At 36.5% G+C, this 25,135-nt stretch overlaps 2 protein-coding genes across 2 annotated transcripts in view; both read right to left on the bottom strand.

Moving 5' to 3' along the window:
- LOC149197648 (3-oxo-Delta(4,5)-steroid 5-beta-reductase-like) overlaps window positions 1-21,698 on the bottom strand; it is a 142,824-nt gene extending 121,126 nt beyond the window's left edge. Inside the window, exon 1 of the mRNA XM_089405913.1 lies at window positions 21,580-21,698. The gene's annotated coding sequence lies outside the window, so the exon portion shown is untranslated. The remainder of the gene's footprint in view (window positions 1-21,579) is intronic.
- On the bottom strand, window positions 19,215-21,709 carry LOC149197647 (3-oxo-Delta(4,5)-steroid 5-beta-reductase-like). The gene is made up of 3 exons (XM_089405911.1): window positions 21,580-21,709; window positions 21,378-21,431; window positions 19,215-20,603 (listed from the first exon to the last, which is right to left on the bottom strand). Exons 2-3 carry the CDS (start codon window positions 21,396-21,398, stop codon window positions 19,449-19,451), a joined length of 1,176 nt encoding a protein of 391 aa, XP_089262037.1. The 5' UTR covers window positions 21,399-21,431; window positions 21,580-21,709; the 3' UTR covers window positions 19,215-19,448.
- Window positions 21,710-25,135: the final 3,426 nt, after the last annotated feature.

Genomic DNA, 25,135 nt, shown 5'->3' with positions numbered 1-25,135 from the left:
TTGTGAACATGGTCAGCGTCCCCGCAGGTAAGGCTAGAGAGAACCTGCGACCCCAGAGATAAACATAGTTTTTACAAGACTTTCTCTCTTCTTTGAGTTTGAGATGGATAACAGAGGCATGAGACTTGCCTAAGAGGGTAGCATGACTGTTGATTTGAGCCATACTAACTGTAAGTAGTCAAGGTGACATTTTTTAGTGTAACAAACACCTCTATGACCACTGAGGAATTGATAAAGGCTATGGAGGATTTAAAACTCCAAGTATCAGAATTGAAAGAAGCCAAAGAAAAATTGGCTAAGCTGGAAATAAGTTATGAAAAATCTAAAATGACTGTGGTAGAAAAACAAGAGAGGTGAAGGCATTAGAGAATAAGGCGAAAGCATTGGAAAATGACCTCTCTTTAGATAAGTCGCTAGGAGAAATCAAGGGCATTTTGTGGGCTAATGTCAGTGAATCCATCAGCAACATTTGGAGATCCATTCAAATTATATATGAGCAGTTTGATTTGATAGCAGCAGCCCAGGTGGAAATTCAAAGGGCCAGAATTTTATTGGGACATAAGCCCGAACAGGCCAACAGGTTAATCCATTTTTTGAACAATAAAACTAAGGAAGAAATAGCAGCATTGGACATCAGAGACAGGACAGGTACCATCCTAACAATCAAAAGAGTCCTGACCATGAAAACCCTGATGTAGAATTTTGAGAGGAAGAGCTAAGATATGAAGGTGGAGGTAAATTCTTTTGTAGAAAAATTTGCAATTTTGCAGGAAAGGGGCTTGCCCAGCGTGGTGGGAAGTATTCAACGCTTGTTGAGACAAGTTGAGTACCAGCTCAGGTTGAATAGGTATGTTATTGATCAACAAAATGCATCATCATCAAGTACTCCAGCAGAGAGCACTCTCCCATCTGGCCAAACTCTTTACAGCAACTTAGAAAATCTGTTTTATATTGAGCATGAAGTACAACATCTTTTTACAGCCCAGCCGAACTTCTACAAGTACACAGATGCTGACGAGACGTTGATAAATTTGCAAATACATCAGTTGCCAGAAGAACAGTGGTGGCAAAGTATGTTGGAAATTTTGTAGGCGAATTTTAGATTTTTGGTTTTTTCCATAAAACAACATATCATAAAGCAGATAAAAGCAGTGGGTGAGAATCACACGTGGCTGTGGTCTATTAAAAGCAAAATTAAAAGCACCTGTGAAAGAAAAGACCACAGTACGGAATATCAAAGAAAGCATACACCAGCCGACTCACTGAGCAAGCAGTCAACACACCTCACCGAGCGGCCAACACAGCATCACCTACTTCAGTTTTTATTTCTTCCTGTTCCCAAGATCATTTACTTCTCCTATAGAGTAGGTAGAAGAAGTTATTATTAGATATTATCTCATTGAGATATTTTGTAAACATTTTTGTACAAATCCCTCCCCAGGCAAAGTATTAGGGGTTGGTGATACATTTTTGGAACTGCGCTGTAACTCTAAGAACTCTTCTGAATAAAAGGTTGCTGGAATCTGTTGTTGCTGAACTCTCTAGTTGTGGAATTAATGGCAGAGGACTATGTTGCAGAATTCTCGAATTATTTCATGGATCAATAAGTCTTTTCAACTCATGTTCTACACTTCCTGTGTTTTTATATATCATCTATGTTCATTACCTAAATAATAGGGAAAAAGGATAACACAGAATTTGCTTAACTATACTCTGTGTTCAATCTCTGTTATTTTTTATGTTTTCTTCAGAATTAGCATAAGAAAGAATTCTTAACTGCTCCTGTTTCCCCTGGTTCTTACATCTTGAATATAGTTAAGGAATTTTTAACTGCTCTCTGGTAATATTCATCCACTTTCCCTCTGTTAGCATGATGAAGGATTCTTAGTTGCCCTTCACCCCCTGACCCCATCTCACCTGATTCCAGCTTAGAATTTGTTTCATGGTTGATTACCTTGTTTTGCAGTACCTCCCTCTGTCAAAGAAAACATATCCAGCAATTCATCTTCATATACTCCATTAGCCCAATGGACTGATCTTCTCAATTTTACACCCCTGTTCTATTGAATGTCACCTTCCAAAAATCAAACAAACCCCTGTATTTCATAACTAGCCTAATATACCTTAAAAACAAAGCTAAACCATAAAGAGAGAGCCCTCTTTGGATGCAGATTGGCTAGAACCTGCATCTAAAAGATTGGTTTGTGGTTAACTCAGCCGTATTCCCTTTTCTTACACCTTTTGGGGAACAACCCGAGTGATAACATCATTGGTGACTCCTCTGGGGATCTGAATGATTGTTTGTTACTGCTGTCTATTTTCTAAAGCTACAGATGGAGCCTAAAGTTAGCTAGGTAGCCTTTGAAACTATTTTTGCTATGCAATTACAGGAGCAAATAAAAGTTGCTTCAGTCAATCTCCAGCCTAGTTTTAGGCTTTAAACAGCTGTCTCAAAGACTTGATCAGTTTCCTTGTTTCAAGATATCTGAAGGTAAGCCCAAAGCCTCCTATATTTCAAGAGCTTCCTTCAAAATATTGTCAAAACTTGTATTCTTAAAATACTTCAAGGAAAACTAAACAATAGATTTAGAAGCTGGCTCCAAAGAAGAAAATCCGTTACACTAGATCAAATCCGGATCCAAATCCTCCACTTATCTTTGAAAATCATAATTTGATCCCAAAGAACCTTAGAAGTCGAGATAATCAATAAAATTCTGCTGAGTTAAACCTTGACACACCTCAGCAGAACTCTTTCCAAACTAGGCATATTGTTGGGAAAACACAAGTTCTTTCTTCCATTACTGCTACTTCTCCTAGTTCACCATTAGCACTTCAAAGCATCTTTTCCACTCCCCCACCCACCGCACATATTTCGATTGTTATCCCTGTTCTCCCAGCTATCACATTTATCTCTGTTAATATGGCAAACCGATAGCCTCCCCTGCAGTTGCCTGCAAATCCAAGGGCTATGCCTCAAGATTATCAAAGAAAAATTACCTATTTTGATGGTACTGACACCTATACAACTCAACAACGCACTAAGAAAATGACAGATTATTTTGAAAACTATTAGATTGATGATAATGATGTCAGAATGAAAATCTTTGTCTAAAGTTTAACTGGTGATGTAAGGGCCTGGTTTAGGGCACTCCCTGTAACCATTATTGTTGACCTAGATGCCCTTTATCAAACTTTTTTAAACAGATTGTAAAAGAAGAAGGACCCATTACACATCCTATTAGAATATGAAAGCTTGAAAAGAGGCCCACAAGAAATTGTTCAAGATTACTGTGCCAGATTTAATAATGTGTATAATGTTATTCCTCAGAATCTTAGACCTCCACCAGACTTGGCCCTGATCAAATTCCCTGATGGATTTGACTCTGATATGGCTTACCAGCTCAGGGAAAGAGATCCTCCAAGCTTAGAAGACATGCAAAGCATAACTGTCAGTGTAGAGGCCAATCTAATTTCTAAACGAGCTCGGGCTAGAGCTGAAAGAAGGACTCCCTTTAAAGAAGAACCTTCTGTTTTGAGAAAAAACTAGATACAATTATCAAAGGAATGGATAGATTGGGTGATAGAGTAGAAACAATTGAAAGGAAATCCTCTTGGGAGGGTCAACCAAGTAATACCGGAAGAAATCCAAACTTCAGAAAAAATCAGAATCCCAATACTGGAAAAGCTAGTCCTAGCCAAAACATTAGACCTCCATTCCAGGAAAACTATGTTGTAGATTCAACCTCTAGTGAGCCAATAGAGGATACTCAAATTAATTTAATGGGTCTAAATAGTGAATAGAAAATCTTTTTGGCCCAGGATGATCAAGAAGCTCACACCTTTAATCGATTTCAAACCAAATCCGGAGAATCATTCGATTTTAGAGAAGGATATGATGCAGCTATCTATGAGGTTCATAAACAATACAAATTAAGGAGCAGAACAATAGATGTCCCTGAAACCAACAAGCAAAAAGATACCAAGCAGCCTAAAAAAGCAAAGGTTAATACTTCCCCTATAGAACTCCCTGCTAGAACAGACCTCAACCCAAAAGAACCCACGGTTGAGGACATATCAGATGGCCCACCATTAAACAGTCAACCATCCACCTCTTTTCCTCCCAAAGAAAATGCAAACAAATCTCCTGAAATTAATTTTAAAGCAGATTCAGTTCTTAGCAGCACTCTTGATAAAGGAAAAAACATTGAAAACGCAGCGGAAAAAGAAAAGGTTGCTGCCCAAAATGCAAGAATTCAAATAGAAAACCTTTCAATCTTGAAACTGAAATAGGCAAGTTAAAAAGAGCCATTCCACTGTCCGAGTTGGCTAAGCATGATGTCTATAGAGAACAAATCAGTAGATCACTTCAAATTTCAAAAAATAGAGATACAGTGAACGTCCTAGATGACCAGCCAGAATTAATTTTTGGCCCTGAAGTAAATGGCAAATCAGTGGATGTAGGAGTTCCTCCTTTCTCCGTAAGTCTAAACATTCATGACAAAGTACTTCACAATGCAATGTTTGATTCGGGAGCTTCCCATAATCTAATGCCCAAATCCGTGACGGAAAACTTGGACCTAGATATCACCAGGCCATACAAGGACTTGTTCTCTTTTTATTCTAGCCAGGTCAGATGTCTAGGCCTAATTAAGGATTTATGTGTATCTCTAGTGCAATACCCTGCCAATACAATTTTAATGGATGTGGTGGTAGCTGATATCCCACCAAAATATGGAATGCTTTTGTCCAGATCTTGGGGTGCAAAGCTCCAGGTATCTCTATAATTGGACATGTCTTATGCTACCATCTCAGTCTTTGGCCAGCCGAAGAGATTGTACCGGGAAGCTTTGATGAAATATGTGGTCAGGAGTCAAGAGAAACCCCAAAATTTCCCCATTTATTCGATGCATTCTGATATGGACTCTTTCATCCTATACAATGCTGGAATTTGTCCCAAAACTGATGACAAGGTTCTAGAATCAGCACAAGGAAAAAACATAAATGAAGAATCTATTGCTCAAGATCTAGAAATTGCTGAAATAATTGATGCAACAGACACACAAGGGAAACCATATGAGTTTGAAAATCCAAATCTGCCCAGTAAGCAAGTTTCCAAAACTCCTGATGCTAGATGTAGTCAAAAAATCCTATGGTACTTAGAGTTTGATGGGTCAGTGAATAAACTAGGAGCAGGGGTAGGGATTTGGATACATAACATGCAAACTGATCATGCTGAGGGATATGCATACTGTAGGAATTTACAGGGTAAGTTCCTCAGACAGAACACCAAAGGACACCGCTCACAAACAGATCACAGATCAATACACTAGTATTTTGACGTGGTTAAAACCCTCAAAGAGGGAAACAGTCCATGGCCTGAGCCAACGCGGCCACTTCAGGCAATTTATTAATAAAAGAATGAAAATTTACATATGCTTCTCTCAAAGATGAATTACCCTACAAGTGACTCTCCATGCGCTTTAAATATAAATCATGGACCAATCGGGTGTTAAGCCATGGATCAAGTGTCAGTAATACCGAGGAGAGAATGAATCGTCGGATCACTACATATAGTGACCGTCGGAATGTAAGTTACAAAATGTACAAGGTAAAGAAACACACTTTACCTAATTCTATACCTAACTCTATACTAGACCAAGTTGTACTTAACTATTTCCTATGTGTCGGAATATCCTAACATCCCCCCTTAAGAACAACTTGGGATAGGATTGAAGGATTTACAAATATGACACAATAGGAGAAGGAAGGAGGCACTAGAGCCTATCCCCCCTTAGTGACAACTTCCTGAACTCCAACCATAAATCGAAGTTTAGTGAACTTCGCCTCTGTGAGAGCCTTTGTAAAGATGTCTGCAACTTGATCATCTGTTGAACAATATTGCACTTCAAGAACATGGTCATGAATGAGCTTTCTGATGAAGTGCATGTGCAGTTCAATGTGTTTGCTACGCTGATGTTAGACTGGATCTTTGCATAGCTGAATGGCACTTTGATTATGACACCAAAGTGTAGTGGGATGCTGCTGCTAAAAGCCAAACTCTGACAGGATCTGACGAAGCCACAAGGCTTCCTTACTAGCTTCTACGGCACCACGATATTCTACTTCTGCTGAAGAAAGAGAAATGGCACCTTGTTTCTTGCAAGCCCATGTAATAGGTCCTGAACCAAGAGTGAACACATAACCTACAGTAGACTTCCGATCATCAGGGTCACCAGCCCAATCGGAATCAGTGAAACCAACCAATAGAGGAGATGCTTCGGCACTATAATGAATCCCAAACTGAACTTTACCTCGAACATAACGAAGTATTCTTTTAGCTGATTTCCAATGACTTTCTCGTGGGTTTTGCATAAACCGAGCAACAAGGCCGACATCAAAGGAAAGGTCAGGACGAGTATGGGTTAGATACAAAATTTTTCCTACAAGTTGATGGTATAAGGTAGCATCAACTTCAGAGAAGTACAAGTGACTGAAAGTTTGACTCCAGACTGAAAGGGAGAAGGGGCCGGCTTACAGTCTTCCATGTGAAAATGGCCTAGAATATCACATGCATACTTGGACTGAGAAAGTAAAATACCTTCCTTGGATTGCAAGACTTGAAGACCGAGAAAATAATGTAAGTGTCTTAAGTCTGTCATTTCAAAAATCCTTTTAAGGCTAGACTTCACATGGTTTATAAGGTTGGGATCACTACCAGTCAGGATAAGATCATCAACATAAAGAACAAGAATGATAAGAGACTTGCCCACTTTCTTGGTGTAGACATTATTTTCAGAATGACACCAAGAAAAGCCATTTTCTAAAAGAAAGTTATCCATTTTGGCATACCAAGCTCAAGGAGCTTGCTTGAGACCATAAAGGGATTTCTTAAGCCGACATACAAGGCTGGAGTCTGTTTGTATAAAGCCAATAGGTTGTTCCATATAGATTTCTTCATGCAAGTCCCCATGCAAGAAGGCAGATTTAACATCCATCTGATGGACTTCCCATTTGAGAGAGGCAGCAAGGGAAAGAACAAGGCAGATAGAGTTCATTTTTGCAACAGGGGAGAAGGTTTCAGTATAGTCAATGCCTTCAACTTGTGAAAAACCCTTAGTAACAAGACGAGCTTTATGTTTATCAACTTTCCCATCTGGTCCATACTTGGTTCTGTAAACCCATTTGCATCTAACAAGTTTTCGTCCCTTTGGTAGAGGAACAAGATCCCATGTATCATTTTCCAATAATGAATGATATTCTTCATTCATAGCTTCTTCCCAATCTGGATGGCCTGAAGCTTCTGCAAAGGTGTCAGGATCATAATTTGCTGAAGCTTGAGCCAGTAAAGAAGAGGCTCTCTTGAATTGAGAACGTGTACGTCGCCAATCTGTAGGATCACCAGCAAGATCACCTGCTGCATCCCGAGTAGCACAAACCCATTTTGGAAGCTGAGGAGCTGAAGGAGGATCCTGAGAAGGTTGGGGAGGATTTTCATCCTCGCTTTCATCATCTGAAGAAGAAAGATTTTCAAAAGTAGAAGAGATAGGGAGAGGTGGCACATCCGCTGAACTAGGTTTGCAAGCCGATATATTTTCATCAAAATATCTAGATCAATAAAGAAATACATCGCGATACTATAATACGAGATCGCATATCTACGTTGACCTTTCCCAAGAGTGTGTGAGGTGGATTACTACCCTGATAACTTATACACCCATGCATTACGTCTTGTCACGAACGAGATTCTTTGAGATCCCCGCATTTTAAGGCGCTTTATAGCCACTTTCACCCCTTCAAGGTGGGTGGGATAAAGGTCATCTCTTCTAATGATAACATTTTTGGAGTTAAGTGGAATAAGTCTATATCCTTTGACATCTTCAGAATATCCAACAAAAATACATTTTTCACTCTTAGGTTCTAAAGCTTTATGTTTCTCATCTGGAATATGGGCCCATGCTTCACTTCCAAAAACACGAAAGTGACTTACATTTGGTTTGATTGAGCTCCATGCTTCTTCTGGAGTGATATTCTTTAAAACCTTAGTAGGAGTGCGATTTATTATGTAATTTGCACAGTTAATTGCTTCTGCCCAATAATTAAGACTAAGTCCTTTAGATTGAAGCATACAATTAGCCATTTCCTTTAAGGTGCGATTCTTCCTTTCAGCTACACCATTTTGTTGTGGAGTATATGGAACAGTATGTTGCATTTGAATTCCATTCTCAGTGCAAAAGTTGATGAATGTGTTTTTAACATATTCTCTGCCATTATCAGATCTTAGCTTAAGAATTTGAAGTCCAGATTGTTTTTCAACAAAGGCCTTAAAGGCCAAGAACATGTTAAATACTTCACTCTTGAGTTTTAAGAAGTATACCCAAGTGCGTCTGGAGAAATCATCAATGAAAGTTAAGAAATACTTGTAGCCAGAGAATGAAGCAACTGGAAGTGGACCACATAAATCACTATGCACGAGCTATAAAGGAGTTGAGGCGTGCCAAGAGGCACATTTTTCAAAACTGTCCCGATGATGTTTTCCGAGTACACATCTGGAACAAACACCATCTCTGCAAGATACCATTGGAAGATCTGTCACCATATTTTCTTTACATAGATTCTGAAGAGAGCTATAGTTTAAGTGACCAAATCGCTCATGCCAAAGTTTTCTCACTTCATCATTATGAGCAACAAATACTGAGGGAAGATTTGATGACCCAAAGTTGTGAAACTTATACAACCTTGTAGAATCATCAGCAATGCCAGTAGCTAAAATCTGTCTAGGATCTCTTAGGTCCTTAATTACAACATCGTGAGGTGAAAATTCAACGATTTTAACTTCACCTGAATGAGTTATCTGATATACAGATAGAAGGTTGCAGGATAAGGTTGGAACACATAATACATCATTAAACTGACCATTGTCTAGATGAACAGTTCCAGTCCCTACAACACTAAGAGATCTATCATCACCAACATATATATTTTTGGTGTTACAATCATTTAAAGAAGAAAACATGGCTTTGTTTTTGGCCATGTGATAAGAAGCTCTAGAATCAATGAGCCACTCATGAGAATGAGAAGAAGAAGATACATTTAGTGCATAGCTAGACCGAGATGCTTGACAACCACATGCACAAAGTGCCATTCCTGAAGATGAAGTTGAAGTTGAAGAGTGCTCCAAATGGATGTTATGCTTCTTCATTGTTGCTTCCAAGGCTTCCATCTTCTTAAAGCATTTGGATTCTAAGTGGCCATCTCGATTACAAAAGTTGCAATGTCTATCAGTCTTTTTTCCTTTGTTTTTATTTGTCTTATCATTTTGTTGAAATGATTTTTCATTTTGAGGCTGAAATTGCTTAGGACCCTTGTTTGGTTTAGGACCATTCTTTTTAGGATACAACTTCTTAGGATTCTTTGGATTTGGTTGCTGCTAGGTGGCTAATGCTTTCTTAGAAGAGTTTCCAAGATGAAGAAGACCAAGGTGTAAGAGTTTTTCTTGTTCTCTTATTAAAGAATCACAAAAGGAATCAAAGGAAGGGGACTTGTAGGTTTGTCCTTGAGAAATGAAGGCTTCTCTTGTAGAATGGAAGGTGGAAACAAACACAGAATAGGCTGGTCCCAACTTAGTAAGAATGGAGTAGATAAGGCTACTATCTTCTTTCTTAACCTTAACACCTTCCAAGAGAAGTCTAAGGGTCTTGAACTTGGACAAAAAATCTTCAATGCAAGAAAAATTATTGGGGTCCAATGTAAGCAATTGATTTTCAAGTTGATGGGCTTTAAGTTCATTTTTAATTCCAAATACTTTAGTAATTTGTTGCAGTGCTTCATCAGGAGTATCAAGTTCTACAATATGGAATCTAAGATCTGGAGAAATAGACATCCCTATCAACCCACGTGCTTGGTCTTGCCTATTTTCCCATTTAGCTGCCTTATCTTCATCTTTCAGTTTGGTCTCTTGGCCTGCGGCTATTCTGTAAAGACCTTTACTTCTAAGTAAATCCACAATATAGGACCACCATTGGAAGTAGTTAGTGGTATCAAGAATGACTTGGCATGGACTTTCCATTTTTAACAGAAATTGAAGCTGTAGATGCTGAAACTAAGTGTACCAATGGAAAGATCTCGAAAAATTAGGTCATTTCAAAAAAACGGTTCTGAAAATGGCTTCCGGATGAAGAAGTTATGGCTTTTTGAAAAAAAATGATGAAGTCGCCGACGAAGTGCGGGAATGTGCGGAAATGAAAAAATTCACCCCCAAAAAATGGAGACTTGAACCCAAGACCTCTACTCTCATAAATTAGCTTTGCACCAAGTGAGCTATACAAAAAGTTTGAGAGAGAGAGAGAGAGAGGGGGGTTGATGCTTTGGGTCGTGTGCTTGCTTTGAGAAGGCTCTTTTTCCCTACAAAACAAAAAATACAAAACCCAACGCGGACATACAAAAAAAACGAACCTTGCGGCTCGAAGTTAGCTTTAGCCGAAAAACTAAATATTTTCAAAAATGAACCTTGCGGCTCAAAGTTAGCTTCAGCCGGAAACTAAATATTTTCCTCAATGTTTCTGATTTTCCGAGATCACACTAAGGTGCAGCGGAAAAGAGCATATGCATGAGAAAAATCCTTCCTTTCTGTTTCTGATTTGCCCAGATCGCACAGAGTCGCAGGGCAAAGAGCATACACAGAAATGAAAGGTATAGATCGGGTAATAAAAAAAGCTAAATAAACTGAAACCAAAATAAACAGAGAGAAAATAGCTGTAAACTGCAAATAAACACTGTATACCTCCAGATCTTAAAAATGACGCAGCTAGGGCTACCGGAAACCTTTTCGCGTGAAACGAAAGGGGTTCCTCACTAGAACAGATGCTCCCAACACAACAGAGCAGTCCTCTCGGCCCTAAAGCAATTAGAAACATTAGATCTAGGAAACGACAGTCGGATGCAGTTCTACCGGCTTCAGATTTGGATCACCAACGGACGCGGCCCTCAAATAGCTCTGATACCATGTAGGAATTTACGGGGTAAGTTCCTCAGACAGAACACCAAAGGACACTGCTCACAAACAGATCACAGATCAATACACCAGTATTTTGACGTGGTTAAAACCCTCAAAGAGGGAAACAGTCCACGGCCTGAGCCAACGTGGCCACTTCAGGCAATTTATTAATAAAAGAATGAAAATTTACATATGCTTCTCTCATAGACGGATTACCCTACAAATGACCCTCCATGCACTTTAAATAGAAATCATGGACCAATCGGGTGTTAAGCCATGGATCAAGTGTCGGTAATACCAAGGAGAGAATGAACCGTCGGATCACTACATATCGTGACTGTCGGATTGTAAGTTACAAAATGTACAAGGTAAAGAAACACACTTTACCTAATTCTATACCTAACTCTATACTAGACCAAGTTGTACTTAACAATTTCCTATGTGTCGGAATATCCTAACACATACAGGCTGAATTTTAGATGTACAAATAACATGGCTGAATATGAGGCCCTCCTGCTAGGACTTAAATTGATCAAAAGTCTAGGGGCAGTTAGGATATCAATTTTGGGAGATTCTGATCTGGTTATTCAAAAAATGAAAGGAAACTTTGTCACAAATGATCTCAGGTTAAGAGCTTATAGAGGGGCAGCAATTGAAATATAAAGAAGCATATACTAGGACCATAAGAATGCCACGTTAGTACTGGAGATATGCTCTGACGCTTCTTTCCTCTGATATTCTATAAACAATGGACCACCATGAGCATTGCTATAGTATGCAATAGGTTATCATGAGCTCGAAGTTCATTTTGCATTTTTCCTGTATATTATCCATAAATTTATGTGGCTATCTAACATCCTACATATTCTCAAATAGTAATTCTGCTTTTGGGGTATTAACTCTTGACCTCACTAACTTTAAGTAACCAACTGAAGTTTAACTTTTACCAGAAACTTTCAGTTTTATCTCCAAGGAAAAATCTCTGAGATACGTCAGACACTTCTTCCTTGTATCCATTCCACTAAAAGTTTCCTGAATGTAGTTGATATTTTCATCTCCCGTGAGAAGAAGCTTCTGTTGAATGATGTATCTTGCGTCAAGGTTTTTGCAAGTGATCTTTCTCCAATTCAATGATCTCACAGAACTATGTTTTTTTCAGTTGATATGATTGTCTCACTAATATTTCAATAAATATTTTATTAATACCTTTTTGTGGTCAAAGAGTGTGTTCATAAATATAAGAAGGTTGAGTGATACTTAAATATTTCCTTCCCTTTTCATTTGATGCTTGAAATCAAACTTGTCTTGCACACTATTTAACCACCTTATATAGATGGTGCACCTGAGAAATACAACTTGTATTCACTTTCTAAAGGTTTGCATAAAATCCTTAAGTCATTCTCTTCTAATTTCTCTAAATATCAACTACGTGTCGTAGACTAATGGAAAAATTGCTTAATCCTTTTTATCATATAAAAAAAATTCAAACACACTTTTAATCGTTCATCCAAGAAAAATATTTAGTGAGAAAGGGTTATATACCACTTTTTTCATAGAGTCCTCTACTATTATTAAAAAAGGGTAGCTACAAAGTAGCAAGTACCTACTTAAAGTTCTTAAAATTTTAAGTTGCGAGAATTCAAATTGCTAGAATTTAAGTTGTGAGAATTTAGTGTAATATTGGTTTTTTGTAAGAGAATTGTTCAAAGTTGCTAGAGTTTTAAGTTGTGAAAATTTTGTGTGGTTTTGGGTTTTCCATGTTATTAAATTTTGTCAAAAGGAATTAAATTTTAAATTTGTGAGAATTATATGTGGTATTGGGTTTTTGTGTTTTTCAATTTTGTAAATGTGAAAAGAAAGACTAGGTATATTAGTGATCAAGAAAGGTTGTAATATCACAGACATTGAGTCTAGCAGCCACAAGGAACATTCCATATCGTCTTTCTTTATGTGAACCTTCCATATAGGCATATTATGTGCAACAAATTTCATACCAATTTCACTCATGCATAGGGGTGAGACACTATATTTCCATAGTCGTTGTTACAGAGGTCATGGGGAGATGTTATTACTATAATTTCTTTAAAAACTATGTTGAGTAGCCTTCCAAGTTGCTAAGTAGATTCACAAGTGGTTTATGTTGTAAAAAATTTGTGGAAGATCTTATTAATTTAATTTCTTTAAAAACTATGTTGAGTGGCCTTCCAAGTTGCTAAGCAAATTCACAAGTGGTTTATGATATAAAACCTAATTTCAAATGAAGAGCAACCCATCCCAAAGCTACTTGTTCAAATCCTCAATGTAGCTTGTGTCAAACTCTTATACTTGTTTCCATCTTCCAAATGGCTATTTGATTATTTAATTCCAAACAAAAATATCTTATGAACTGCAATGTCCATCTTCACAAAAGCACATACAGTAAATCATAGCTATAGGTTATGATATATTTACTGTGTGCACATGGATGCCTAAGTATTTTCAGTTGAAAAGCAAATCTACATACTAATTCTCCATGGCTTAACAAAGATGTTTCTTCAAATGTATCTAGCTTAGGGAAACCTAGTATTTGAAAACTACTTAACTAAAATCTTTCCCTCGCCTCTCGTGAAACTGCCATTGAAATTTGCTGTTCAATAGTGGAAAACTAAGAGGCATTGCTTGGTTATTTAAACCACAAGGAGAACTGACACATATGGTGGAAATGCGGATCAAAGTGGAAGAATGATACACTACCTTGCAAATGCTTTCAACTTTAACTACTTGTGTGCTGATTAATTCTTTAAAGTTTCTTTAGTTTTTCAGCTGAGAGTTCATGTTTGCTCTGTTTTACCAATTTTTTTAGCTTTGGGCTTTTCAAAAGTTGCACCTCAGGATCTATGTTTGCTCATTACCAATCCATTAGCTTTGTTACTCATTTCTGTAAGGAGATGCTAACTTTTGTCACCTGTTACAACCGAGATCTACCTCTAAGCCACAGGCCAAAGTGGCCCATCATTTTCTTTTCTACGTTAATATCAGCTGGGGTTTTGATGATTGTAATAAATTTTGTTTCTCTTTTGTGGGACATTTTGTGCAGGAGTTCAAATGGTGTATATAAATAGAAAGATGTAGAAAGTGACAGTCACGGGATATGTGAAGCTGAACAAGGTACTGAAGAAAGTGAAACACACTGGGAAGCGTGTAGAACTGTGGACATACGTGCCATACAGCTCGGTTACCCAACCTTTCTCTACTCAGAATTATGACAAGAAAGCCCCTGCTGGGTTTGTGAGGAAAGAGAGCTTCAACACCAGTTCTGTCTGCAACAGCCAAGATGATCAGTACGGTACTAACATGTTTAGTGAAGAATTTATGCTATTCTCTTGTAATCTATAGGCCCCCAAAGCTCCTCATAGCTGAGAATATTTGCAAGATGTTAATATTGTTGTAAGTTTGAAGTAGATGTGGAATGACTAACTTTTGTGCTGCTTCTCATTTTCAACAACAAGAGTTTCTATGGTGAATGAAGGGCTTACATCCTGTAAGTAGAATCCATGTCCTGCCTTGTGAAGCAGCGCTCCACTGTGATAGCAATATTTGTAATGTTTTTGGTAAATCCTTTAGAATGCTATTTCATTATGTAATATGATGGGATTCACTCTACAGAGTCCATGTCATGCCTTGTGAATCAGCTCTCCACTTATGTGTATTTTCTCTGTAATGACCCTAGTAAATCCTATAGAATGAGATTTCATTCTGTAATATGATGGGATTTCACTCTACAAGATTGGTTTCAGTTTTACTTGTATTGTGGTATATGAAATTTCTCAGTTTTACTTGTAATAGGATGGGATTTCATTCTGTAATATGATGGGATTTCCCTCTGCAATATTAGCTACTAAATTTTACTTGTATGGAAAGATTACTACTTTCTTTGTTCAATATTTTATTTTAATTTTATTCATTTCAGTCTATTATATTATATTTTATTATAATTTTGTTCATTTCAGTCTATGATATTTTGTGATATTTTATTCAATTCTATCACATTGTTTTTCGAAATTATAAAAGTAAAGGCAGCTTCCTGTTTTTTGAAGTTAGAAATTATAAAATCAAGGCAGCTTCCCTTTTCCGTCATTAAAGGTATCTTTTGATGCAGAATAAATATACCATTTTTAAATATTTAAAACTCAAAAATATCATTTAAATAATCGATTATCACCAAGCTTCTTGACTTTAAACTTTTATATGGCCACAAGTGTCATCCGGCTCATGGATCCACATTAATAAAGTTGATAGGAGGACTTAGGGACGACACTACATGCATTGTAGTGGATTTGATCCCACCTAAGAAATCTGCACCACCAACTCCAGTTAAGAAGGAAGGCAAATTTAAGAATTTTTTCAGAAAGAAATCCACTAATTCATTGTCTAAGTGAGTTGAAAAGCAACAAAATATAGACATTGTCCAGGAAATCTTTGAGGAGGGGTCAGCAATGCTCACTGAAAGGTAGATAGCCATTTCCAGCTTAGCATCCTTGCAGTGGATTATGTTTTGTAAACACAGACTTATCATTTAAAATTGAAAAGGGAGTAGCTAGAGCCCTGGCTTATTTACATGAAAGGAAGTTTGTTCATGGAAATATTAAGCCAAGCAACATCCTTCTAGGCTTTGACATGGAGCCATACATAGCAGGTTTTGGGCTAGAAAAGCTACTGGAAACTGCCAATGTCAAGTATAGTAGCTCTGCTATCCACCTAAGGAACCTTGAAGGTATATTTTCAGGGAGAAAACGATGAGAGGTTGTATCCTCCATGGTCACTCTAGAAATCCTTATAAACCCATGTAAATATGGTCTTTGATTAATATAAAACCTTAAGTTACAAAATCTCTTTCTCTCTCTCTCTCCCTCTATATATATATATCATTCATAACCAAAAATGTATATATTATTTAGACGTATCTTTCTCTCAATTATAAATCTCTTAGATTTTCAGCCAATCTTGCTTTAAATTATAAAAAAATGTGAAATATTGGCCAATCTTTTGTTAAAATATTAGACCTTATAAATAATAGGAAAATATTTTCTACTAAAATATAATTTGCTCATTTTCCACACTAGGGAAAATATGCCTACATGCCTACTTTTCATCATCTAATAGGTTTTTATGATGCACTCTTGCAAATCTATTTGTTTGTTTTGATCCCTTTTACAACAAAGGTCATGTATGTGTTAATCTAACCTCCACTTCCCTCAATCTTGGGAGATATTAATGTGTACACTCTCACTTCATGAATATCAACTCTAGTAATTAAATTACATCCATATCCTTGAGAGCTTGTGTTATCCATGTTGATGTAATTAGATGTAGCCTTAAACCTATTTATTTAAGGAGAAGCACCATTAGGAAATTTTGGGAAGCTTCTCTCAAGAGTAGTAAGTTCTCACAAATTCCTTTTTTATTATTTTCGAATAAGAATTGATGTTTATCTTCTTTTTTTATTTAGTGACCTTATCTTCTTTAGCACATCTCTAAACATACTTAACTACTCTCTAAAATATGTTAATATGTTGTTAACAGGAAATCTATATAGGATTCTTTATAAAAGTTGTTACTACACGTTTCCCAAGCTACCTTAACCTGTTCATTAGCAAGCATCTATTTTGTAACATTGAGTCATTTGTGGACATTAAAAGCATTTTCCTCTCTCTTTCTTTCTTTAATATTAAGTTTTTTCTACTGATTGGAGATCATATTACATGATGCATGATTAACAAATGCTTCTTATTTAAACAAACAATACAATGGAGATATAAAAGACTTAAGACACATGATAAATGAAGAGTTTGGTTTTATTTATCTAGATCACAATATCACGCATATGAAAATTATTTCACCATTTGAAAAACTAATTATTTCTTTATCCACTCACTATATGAGTTCCATTGGGAATGTAGAGCCTTACAACAATAATATATTGGTGAAATTTTCAAAATTTCATATAATCTACTAATTATCAACACTAAAATCTTTATAAATGAAGTTGAAACACTAAAAACCCGTGCTTGCCTTTTAATTTAAAAGAGAATTATCATGGTAAATTAGTATAAGAATATTAGTAGAAAAAATCACCTAGTCATAAGCCTAAATATTGGCAAAGGCTAATTCTTCATGTGGCATAATCAATTAACCATGTGATCTTGCTACATGATGCAAAAAAAATGACCGATGGATCCTAATACTTTTTAGGGTTCTTTTCCAATTCAATAGGCTTTTCTTCTTCTTCTTCCTGAGATGGTAAAGTTAATGACTCTAAGCTTACTAGATAACCAAATTCTCAACATACCTTGCAATTTCCACACTAGCCACTTACGGATTTTCAATCAATGTTTAGATAATAAATAATGGATGGGCATAAAAAAAACATCAACATTAACACCAAAAATAATAATAATCACATGAACCTACTGAGAAAGTGGAAACACATAAGATATCATCTTCACATTGGATACTTTTGGAGAAAGGCAATCTTGAGTACCATGATCAAATAAAGAAACACGGAAACACATAAGATATCATCTTCACATTGGATACTTTGGAGAAAGGCAATCTTGAGTACCACGATCAAATAAAGAAACATGAGACTACGGGGGAAGTGAGCGTTAGTTTTTAAAATTTTGATATAAACATTGGTTTTCAAGAGAGATTGCAATTAACAATGTACAGATCACTGAATAAATAATTACCAATTAAACTTTTAAGTCACGTTTTAAAGGTGCAATTAAGTTGAGCTTTCATCTTGTCATTCAATTGATGGACACAGAATGTTAAATATAACATAAATATATAGGAGTAGCATGTGAGTGTGAGTTTTATAAAGAAGATCCTTTTTATTATTAATAAAAATATAGATAGTCAGTTTCATTTTAAAGGGTTATAAATATGAGTTATAAATACAAGACTTAAAAGGTTGTAAATATTTAAAGGGTTGTAAATATGATTTATTAATTGTTTTTACTCAAAATGTGATAAATAGCAATTTAGCAATTTCTTTTTAATTGAGTGACTCAAATTCATGTTTCTTTAGGTTGAAGGTAAACCCACTAAAGTGGAAAAAACTATGATGCCAATAATTAGAGGGATTGTCATCATGGGGTGATAAGAAAATTAATATTCCAAGAAGAGGAGGTAGTAGTAGATTCTAAATAAATTAGAAATGCAACAACATAAATGTTTGCAAGGAATTTAGAGACATCCACCTTGTTGAATAATGCACACACTACATGGATGGTGGATTTCGGCACTTTATGCCTTACAACGTTTTCTTTGCAACATGTGGTGCAAATGCTAGTTCTAGAACCCTACCCCAAAAAAAATTATGTTTTACCCTTCACATTGGCATCCCACCTATGTTTTACCCTCCACATTGGCCTCCCACATTACACCTCTCCCAATTTTTTTTGAAGTCTAAACATCCGAAATCATTACGGATTTAAAAATGAAAAGCGAAAACTATGTTTTAGGAAACATTACCCACATCAAAGTGAAAGGCAATTTTAACTTTAAACCTCAGATATCATTGCCCATTTAGAAGTGAAAAGATATAGCTTAAAAGTGAAGGAGTGGTCTAATGAGGCGGAGGAGACAGCCACTTTAATGGTTAGAAATTGGGTAAAAAATTTCAATTTTTTTTGTAAAGGGAGTGTTTGAATAGTGTTTTTGATGGTAGAAATGCTTTCAGCACTATCAAAAAACATTTAGTGCACCTAAAATTTTGAAGTTTAACAACTATAACTTGGATTTACAAAAATCCTTTCTAGATTTTCTCTAAATATAACTGGAATTTCCATATCTTTCCGGACAATTCCTCTGACTAATTAAACTACAGCAAAAGTGAATAACCAAAACTAAATTTGCAGAAACATTTCCCATTTTAAAGCTAAAGCCATTTGCAATATGGACCGCAAATCTCTGAGTAGATCATTTTACCAATTATGACTATCGCATCTTATAGTCTTAATAATTGTAATACACAGAGACCAAGAATGATCTAGGGTGAGTTGATATCTTGAACAGTAGGCTGAGTTGATATTTCAAAGCAACACAATCGCTGCGTTTGATCACAATTTATGTTTACATAATCATCTGGATGCACATCATTAAAGTTGATTAGATCATAAAACAGGGAAGAAACTCAGGCTTTTGTTGAAAGTCAGAACTATTTCCACCCGGGAATTGCTTTATTGAAAGAAATTCTGGTCTGGAGTTCCAGCTCTTTATTTGAGTCCATTGCAAAATCACACATCAAGCAAATTTTCAAAACCCTAATTATACACATCCCACTAGAACTATGCTTTAAATGAACGTTCAGAATATAACATAAGCATCCTGAATCACAAAACCAAGCTCTAAGTGAACTGGTAAAGTAACTCCTCCACTTGGTTTTAATTGGAGACATAAATATGGATCAAGTTTAAGGAACAACATGAGATGCCTTCATTTTGTCGATCCAATGTGCCAGAGAAGTTTCTGTATTTCGAAACCCAAAGAAACCATACTCTTTACTTTTATTCATGCTATGTACCAATCCTAGGGGAAGATTTAATATAGCATCCGCAAACCACCAGTTTCCCACCTCTCCAATCTTTGTTGGGTGGAGATTATTTTCTCTGACAATTGCATCCCAGACTGGACCTTTGTCTTTCATAACCTCAATCAGGCTAAAGCCTTCACCCTCGTATGGTGATGGCTCTAGACCAAATTTTTCTGCTAGGATCCCCCAAAGGCGTTTCCATTTAAACACATCTCCATTAGTACAATTAAAAGCCTGGTTCTTGGAATAAGGGTCTGTGGCAGCCCAAATTTCTTGCTCTGCAATCAAATCTGCATCAGATATATCCATAAGCTGTTCCCATGCAATTGTATTGCCTGGGAATTTGAAGGGCAGCCCCTCATGTTTGCAGATGGCAGCATAAACACATAGTGTGCATACAGCATTCATTAAGCTCCAAGGAAAGAAGCCAAATATGATTGTGGGGCGGTGAATGGACCATGTTAATCCCTCTTTCTTTTTGGCAGCCTCAAAAACAATATCCTCCAGAGTGTAATAAAAATTGGGCACAGGTAACCTAGGAAGCTCTTCATGATAAGGTGGCTCGTGGGGCTGAAAATTGCGATTCCTGGCCACTGCATCAGATGGACCCATGTAGCTTTTTGCCCCAGTCTGAAGATAGATGTGCTGGAAATTCTCTGCATTGGGCAGGAGTGCATCTAACACATTTCTCAACATTCTTCCATTATCCTCATAGTTCTGCTCCTCTGTTTTCCTGCTCACCCAAACAACCCAGAAAAGATGGGTGACATCCTTCAATGGTGAAATCTTTTCCAAAGTGAGTTCTCTCTCCAAAACATCACATTGAATGTATTCAACTGGACTATCTAGCGACCAATCTGGCTTCGGCCTCCTAGCAACTCCATAAATTTTCCAAGGGCCACCGGGAGTGTCAGGCAGAGGCAAGATTTCTGCCAAGCTATTGCCCACGATTCCTGTTACCCCTATAACCAGTGCCACTCGTGGTTGTTTCCCCCATTTCTCTTCAGAACATTCACCTCTGGTTTCAAATTTTCTCTGCATTGAAATAGGTAAGTGTTACCAAAAATGCAAGTGCAGCCATACAATATAATGAAGCAACAGTGCAATCCCCAATCAAGCAAGGTAGCCCACCTAAACACCGAAAGTTGGTAAGCTCAAGTGTGCAAACTCTGAAGCTCAAGACACCTTTTCCAAATTCTAATATTTAATAAAGGTGCCATTTGTGTGGACTCGGGAGAAAAGGATAAACAAAACATATACATTTTCATGGTAAACCTTAGGGTAATGTCCATTTTAAATACATCCTAGTACACTTAAAATTAAATTTCAATCACTGCCCTCTGCAGTTAAACGAGATCCCAATCACAAACATTTTTTTTTCACAAAAGTAAAATCGAACAATATTAGTAATGGGTGGTGATTGAGATCTCGTTAAAAAATAAATTAATTAATTAACTTACTATCCCACAAATTACTAAATTAAAAAAAAATAAAATAAATAAATTTAACATTCATTAATAGAGGAAATTGCAAAATAAAATATTAGTTTTTAACAAAATGAACTAACATGTTTTCAAACTGTGTTTGTTTGGTTAAAAGCGGTAGGTTAAGATCTAAAATCCTAAAAATATTTGGCAGGCTTGAAAGCTTGCCCCTTAGAAATCACCAACTATAATAATATGATTTTCCTTTAATAACAATGATGAATCAGCATAAGTTATATCAAATTCCAACCTAATTATGATAATTCTTATTTAAGGCAACTGAAATAGATATAAGTTAACACGAGAGATGGCCAGGTGAACCTGCCTGCCTGGAATACCAGCTCATTGTTACACGCTACACACTAAGCCAAACACCAATCTGCGAAATCAGACATCAAAGCGAAGTTCCTTCATTAAATCTGGTATCTATAGGTCATGTTAGTGGATTCTGAACCAATCAATGTAAAACAGTGAACCAATTCTGAAATTTCCACGTTATCACAATGAGCATAATGAGATACGATTACCAGAAGAATTTAGCGTTGTGCTTCAGAAATGAAGGCAGCTGCGCAGAGATTCCTGTTGGATTTCTGCAACAAATACTGCGTTAGGGATCTTCACTTTTCTGCAACAAATACTGCGTTAGGGATCTTCACTTATTTGATTTGTAGACCAGTGACGAGGATTTATAAGCATTTCTACGCGTTAGGGACGACTTAGATGCCAAGTCTAGATGCTACAGACACCGTCTAGATTCCTCGTTTTGTTTTCAGTGTTGACACCCAGATATTTTGTTCGAGATGCTCTACATGTTAGGTTCATAAATTGATTACCAAGTCTAATTTTCGTCTGCAATAAACTTATTAACTGCACTACACTAATGTCCAAGGTAATTCATCCAAAGAATGACCACATACTTGCCTAGGACATAAATACCCAACATGGTAAGGATTTACTCCATCAAGAGGTTGTTGACCATAAAAACAATAAAATCAAGTACCTTGAGAATGAGGACTAAAATTGTTGCACATAGTGTTTCCATTGATGACAACAAGATATCAAAGGAGATGTGTGGACAATAGTAGCAACACAATTCATGCTGATCAATGAAGTTGTAGGACTCTTTGTAAAGCAAGATGACAACTTGATATTTCGCCACGTCTCATTACATGAGAACATTGGTGCTTGAAGTTATTTAGGTCTTTGATGAAGCTAAGATAATAAATGCTCTTACAATAGCATGGTTTCATAGTGCTCATTGATACTTTCTAATGGTATGTTTTGCTCAGAAAAAACTACTCCGAGATGAGAAGTTATGGCGTGTTGAAAATCATTATTAGTTTGGAGCAAAAATTGAAAGGCTAAGCTATAGGGTCAAACCCAAAATATTAATATGTTAAATATCGTGAGCGTTTGGAGTGTATCCACCGTCAACTCAACATATCAACAACCATGGTTTCAAGAAATAGTACACTATTTAATATTGCTAAACGACATGCAAGTTCAAGGTCAATCACTGGTGTTTCCAACATATCAACGACGAGATCAAAGAGAAATAGCACAATGTTTAACCTTCCAATCAAATAAAGACACATGGCAAGGTCTTGTTGGGACATGACATGGCATTCGCTAATGTCAACATAGTGAGACATGGCGTCACTAGGTGCTACCACGTGGAAGTATCAATAGTAGTTTTGGAATAAAAAGGAGGTTAAATTTGGGGGACATGTGGTAACCCTCTTAGGTTTCCATGTGGACCACTGACATCATGATGATGTCATCAACAGGTTGTTCGGAGACTCTAAGGTCCAGATCATGTGAATTAGTTACATGGAATGTCGGCCCAACCATTCAAATATATTAAAATTCCAAATTCCCAAGAAAAAAATTGGTTGGCCCTTCATGGCTTGAGCACTATAAATTTGGCATCACAACCAACTTGAATACTCATACTATAGAATTCAAAATATATCATATTGTTTGATGTTTGGTGCGAGCACTCTGTTGTTACAACTATTTAGTCTAAATCAAAGTTATTCTGGTTTGTTTTGGTTCAATTCCTCTCGCTTGGTTTATATGTGGGGCATTTTTATAAGTTTGGTTTGGTTTGGATAGATAATGGTGTTAACATTATGGTTAATGTGTTGTACTTGATGTCAACTTGTCCATTATGCCATGGGTTTGTCACACTTTGTCCCATCATGCCAATATGATTTTGTCACAATATGACATTGTTGGTATGCATGCAAAGTTGATGTGCCTAGCTGGCTCATGGATGGAGGATATTTCCCAGCATGATTAGGAAAGGTATTATAGGTGTCCTAATTATTACAAAGAAGTCTTTATGATTGCATATAAGTTGCAAAAACTTGCACAAGGTCTGGATGAGTTGTAGAAGGATGGATAATGATTGGAGTTGCTTGAAGGTGAAGACAACTAAGGAGACTTAGATGGCTAGTTGGAGAAGGTTTACTGAGGTATGTGAGGTGTTATTTAAGCCTTATCAAAGCTTGATAGGACCCTCATGTGTTGGAAAAGGAATGTTAGAAGTTGGAGAAAGTTTGAGCAAAGTTTAACTGTGTTTTGAAATCTTTCAGCACATGGAGACAGAGTAACACAGGTTACCTTTTCTAGAGGAGCGTTAATCCTTAGGATAACACGGGTTGTGTGTTCTATACATATGTTATAACACCCTTTCTGAAGGGGAGATGTGCGTCACTTCCTGTAAGCACAAAAAAAAGAAAAACTTAGGGCAAAACCATGGTTTTTTCCCAAGGTAATCTTCGAGAAGGTCCATTTGATACTGTTAAATTTTCCTATCAACAAATCCATGGGATTTTCTCTTGGTATTATCAAGGGAAAGAGGTTATAAAATGAGAAGAAGTTTGCGCAGCTAGTGTGTTCCTTCTTTGAGTTTCTTGTGATTTGTCTCGTACAATTGTACACCAAGGTGCATGAGGAGACTCAAATATATCCTTTAATGACATATCTAAAGGAGATCTGAAGGATATATTCAATTCTTGGCTTATTATTTCAAGATATATTTATTTTATGAATATTTGAAGGGCCTAACATCATGTTTTTGTTGCAAATCTGATTGTAAGAATGCAGAGAGAAGAGAGGTTGTATGAGATAGAGAATGTTTCTTTTGATTTATGAATTACAAAGATTTGTTTGATCTATTTAATGATGCACATGAAAGAGATTGTGTATATAACAACTAACTGATTGCAAGTTTTTTTAATTGAATATCTCCACTATAGTTATAGATAAGGGTTTACATAGAGCTAGGGAAGAGATCAATTGGTGTATGAGAAGGGTCACATTCATACCTTATTTTCACTATTGCTGCATTAACGTATTGCAAATATTTGGGTATTGTTGGACAAAGATAACCTTATTGTCTTAGATCTAATTTTGATGTAGAGAACAATGTATGTAGTGAAGGGTTATTTTGTTGAAGAGGGTAGAATTGTGTGCTAGTGCAAGACAAAGTGTTTATCTTGTTGCTTTCTGTAGAGATCTTATTTAAGGAGTTGATTTATCCTGCTTTCTTGATATGACAAAAGTGTGTGAATTGAATTTAGAGATGGTTGAAATCCTAATAGGTTCCATGATGGTAGTTTGTGTAATTTTGACAGAGTTTTGACTGATAGAAGTGGTATGTAGGGTAGAGGACAAAGGCTCATAGATATGATGTGAAGAATCTTGTTGTTAGTCTTTTGTCTTCAAGGTTTCCTATTGATGATGCTACTTGTGTTTGTTGCTACATTTTTTGACTATTGAAGGGTTTTGCAATGAAAGAGTCTTAATTTTTCTACATGTTGTTAGGATTTCAACACAATGCATATGCTTCAGTGATTAACTTACATGATGAATCTGTCCCTGTTTGCTTTATGAACTAGTATGCTTGATTATTATTACTTGAGCACATTGATTGAATATGCTTGTAGTGATTTGAATGATGTATGTCGAGATCAACAGAGACCTATGTGACAGTGCCTTGTTGTATGTAGAACATTGTCATTAACTTGTAGGGTCTACTTTATTGAGTTTGAGATCAATATGTGTTGAGTAAATGGT

This window comes from Pinus tabuliformis, chromosome 2_2 (genome assembly GCF_031772625.1).
Source record: "Pinus tabuliformis cultivar Carrire ecotype Pingquan chromosome 2_2, CPIR1, whole genome shotgun sequence".
NCBI lineage: Eukaryota > Viridiplantae > Streptophyta > Pinopsida > Pinales > Pinaceae > Pinus > Pinus tabuliformis.
Note: the sequence above shows the minus strand (reverse complement) of the source record. Positions and strands in the feature narration are given on the sequence as shown.

What these genes read in the sequence shown, in the direction of transcription:
- LOC149197647 (XM_089405911.1), bottom strand. Translation starts at nt 21,398, where the DNA reads ATGAGCTGGTATTCCAGGCAG. An exon ending in TGAGCTGGTATTCCAGGCAG is followed by an intron (nt 20,604 to 21,377) that starts GCAGGTTCACCT and finishes ATTTCAATGCAG; the next exon opens with AGAAAATTTGAAACCAGAGG.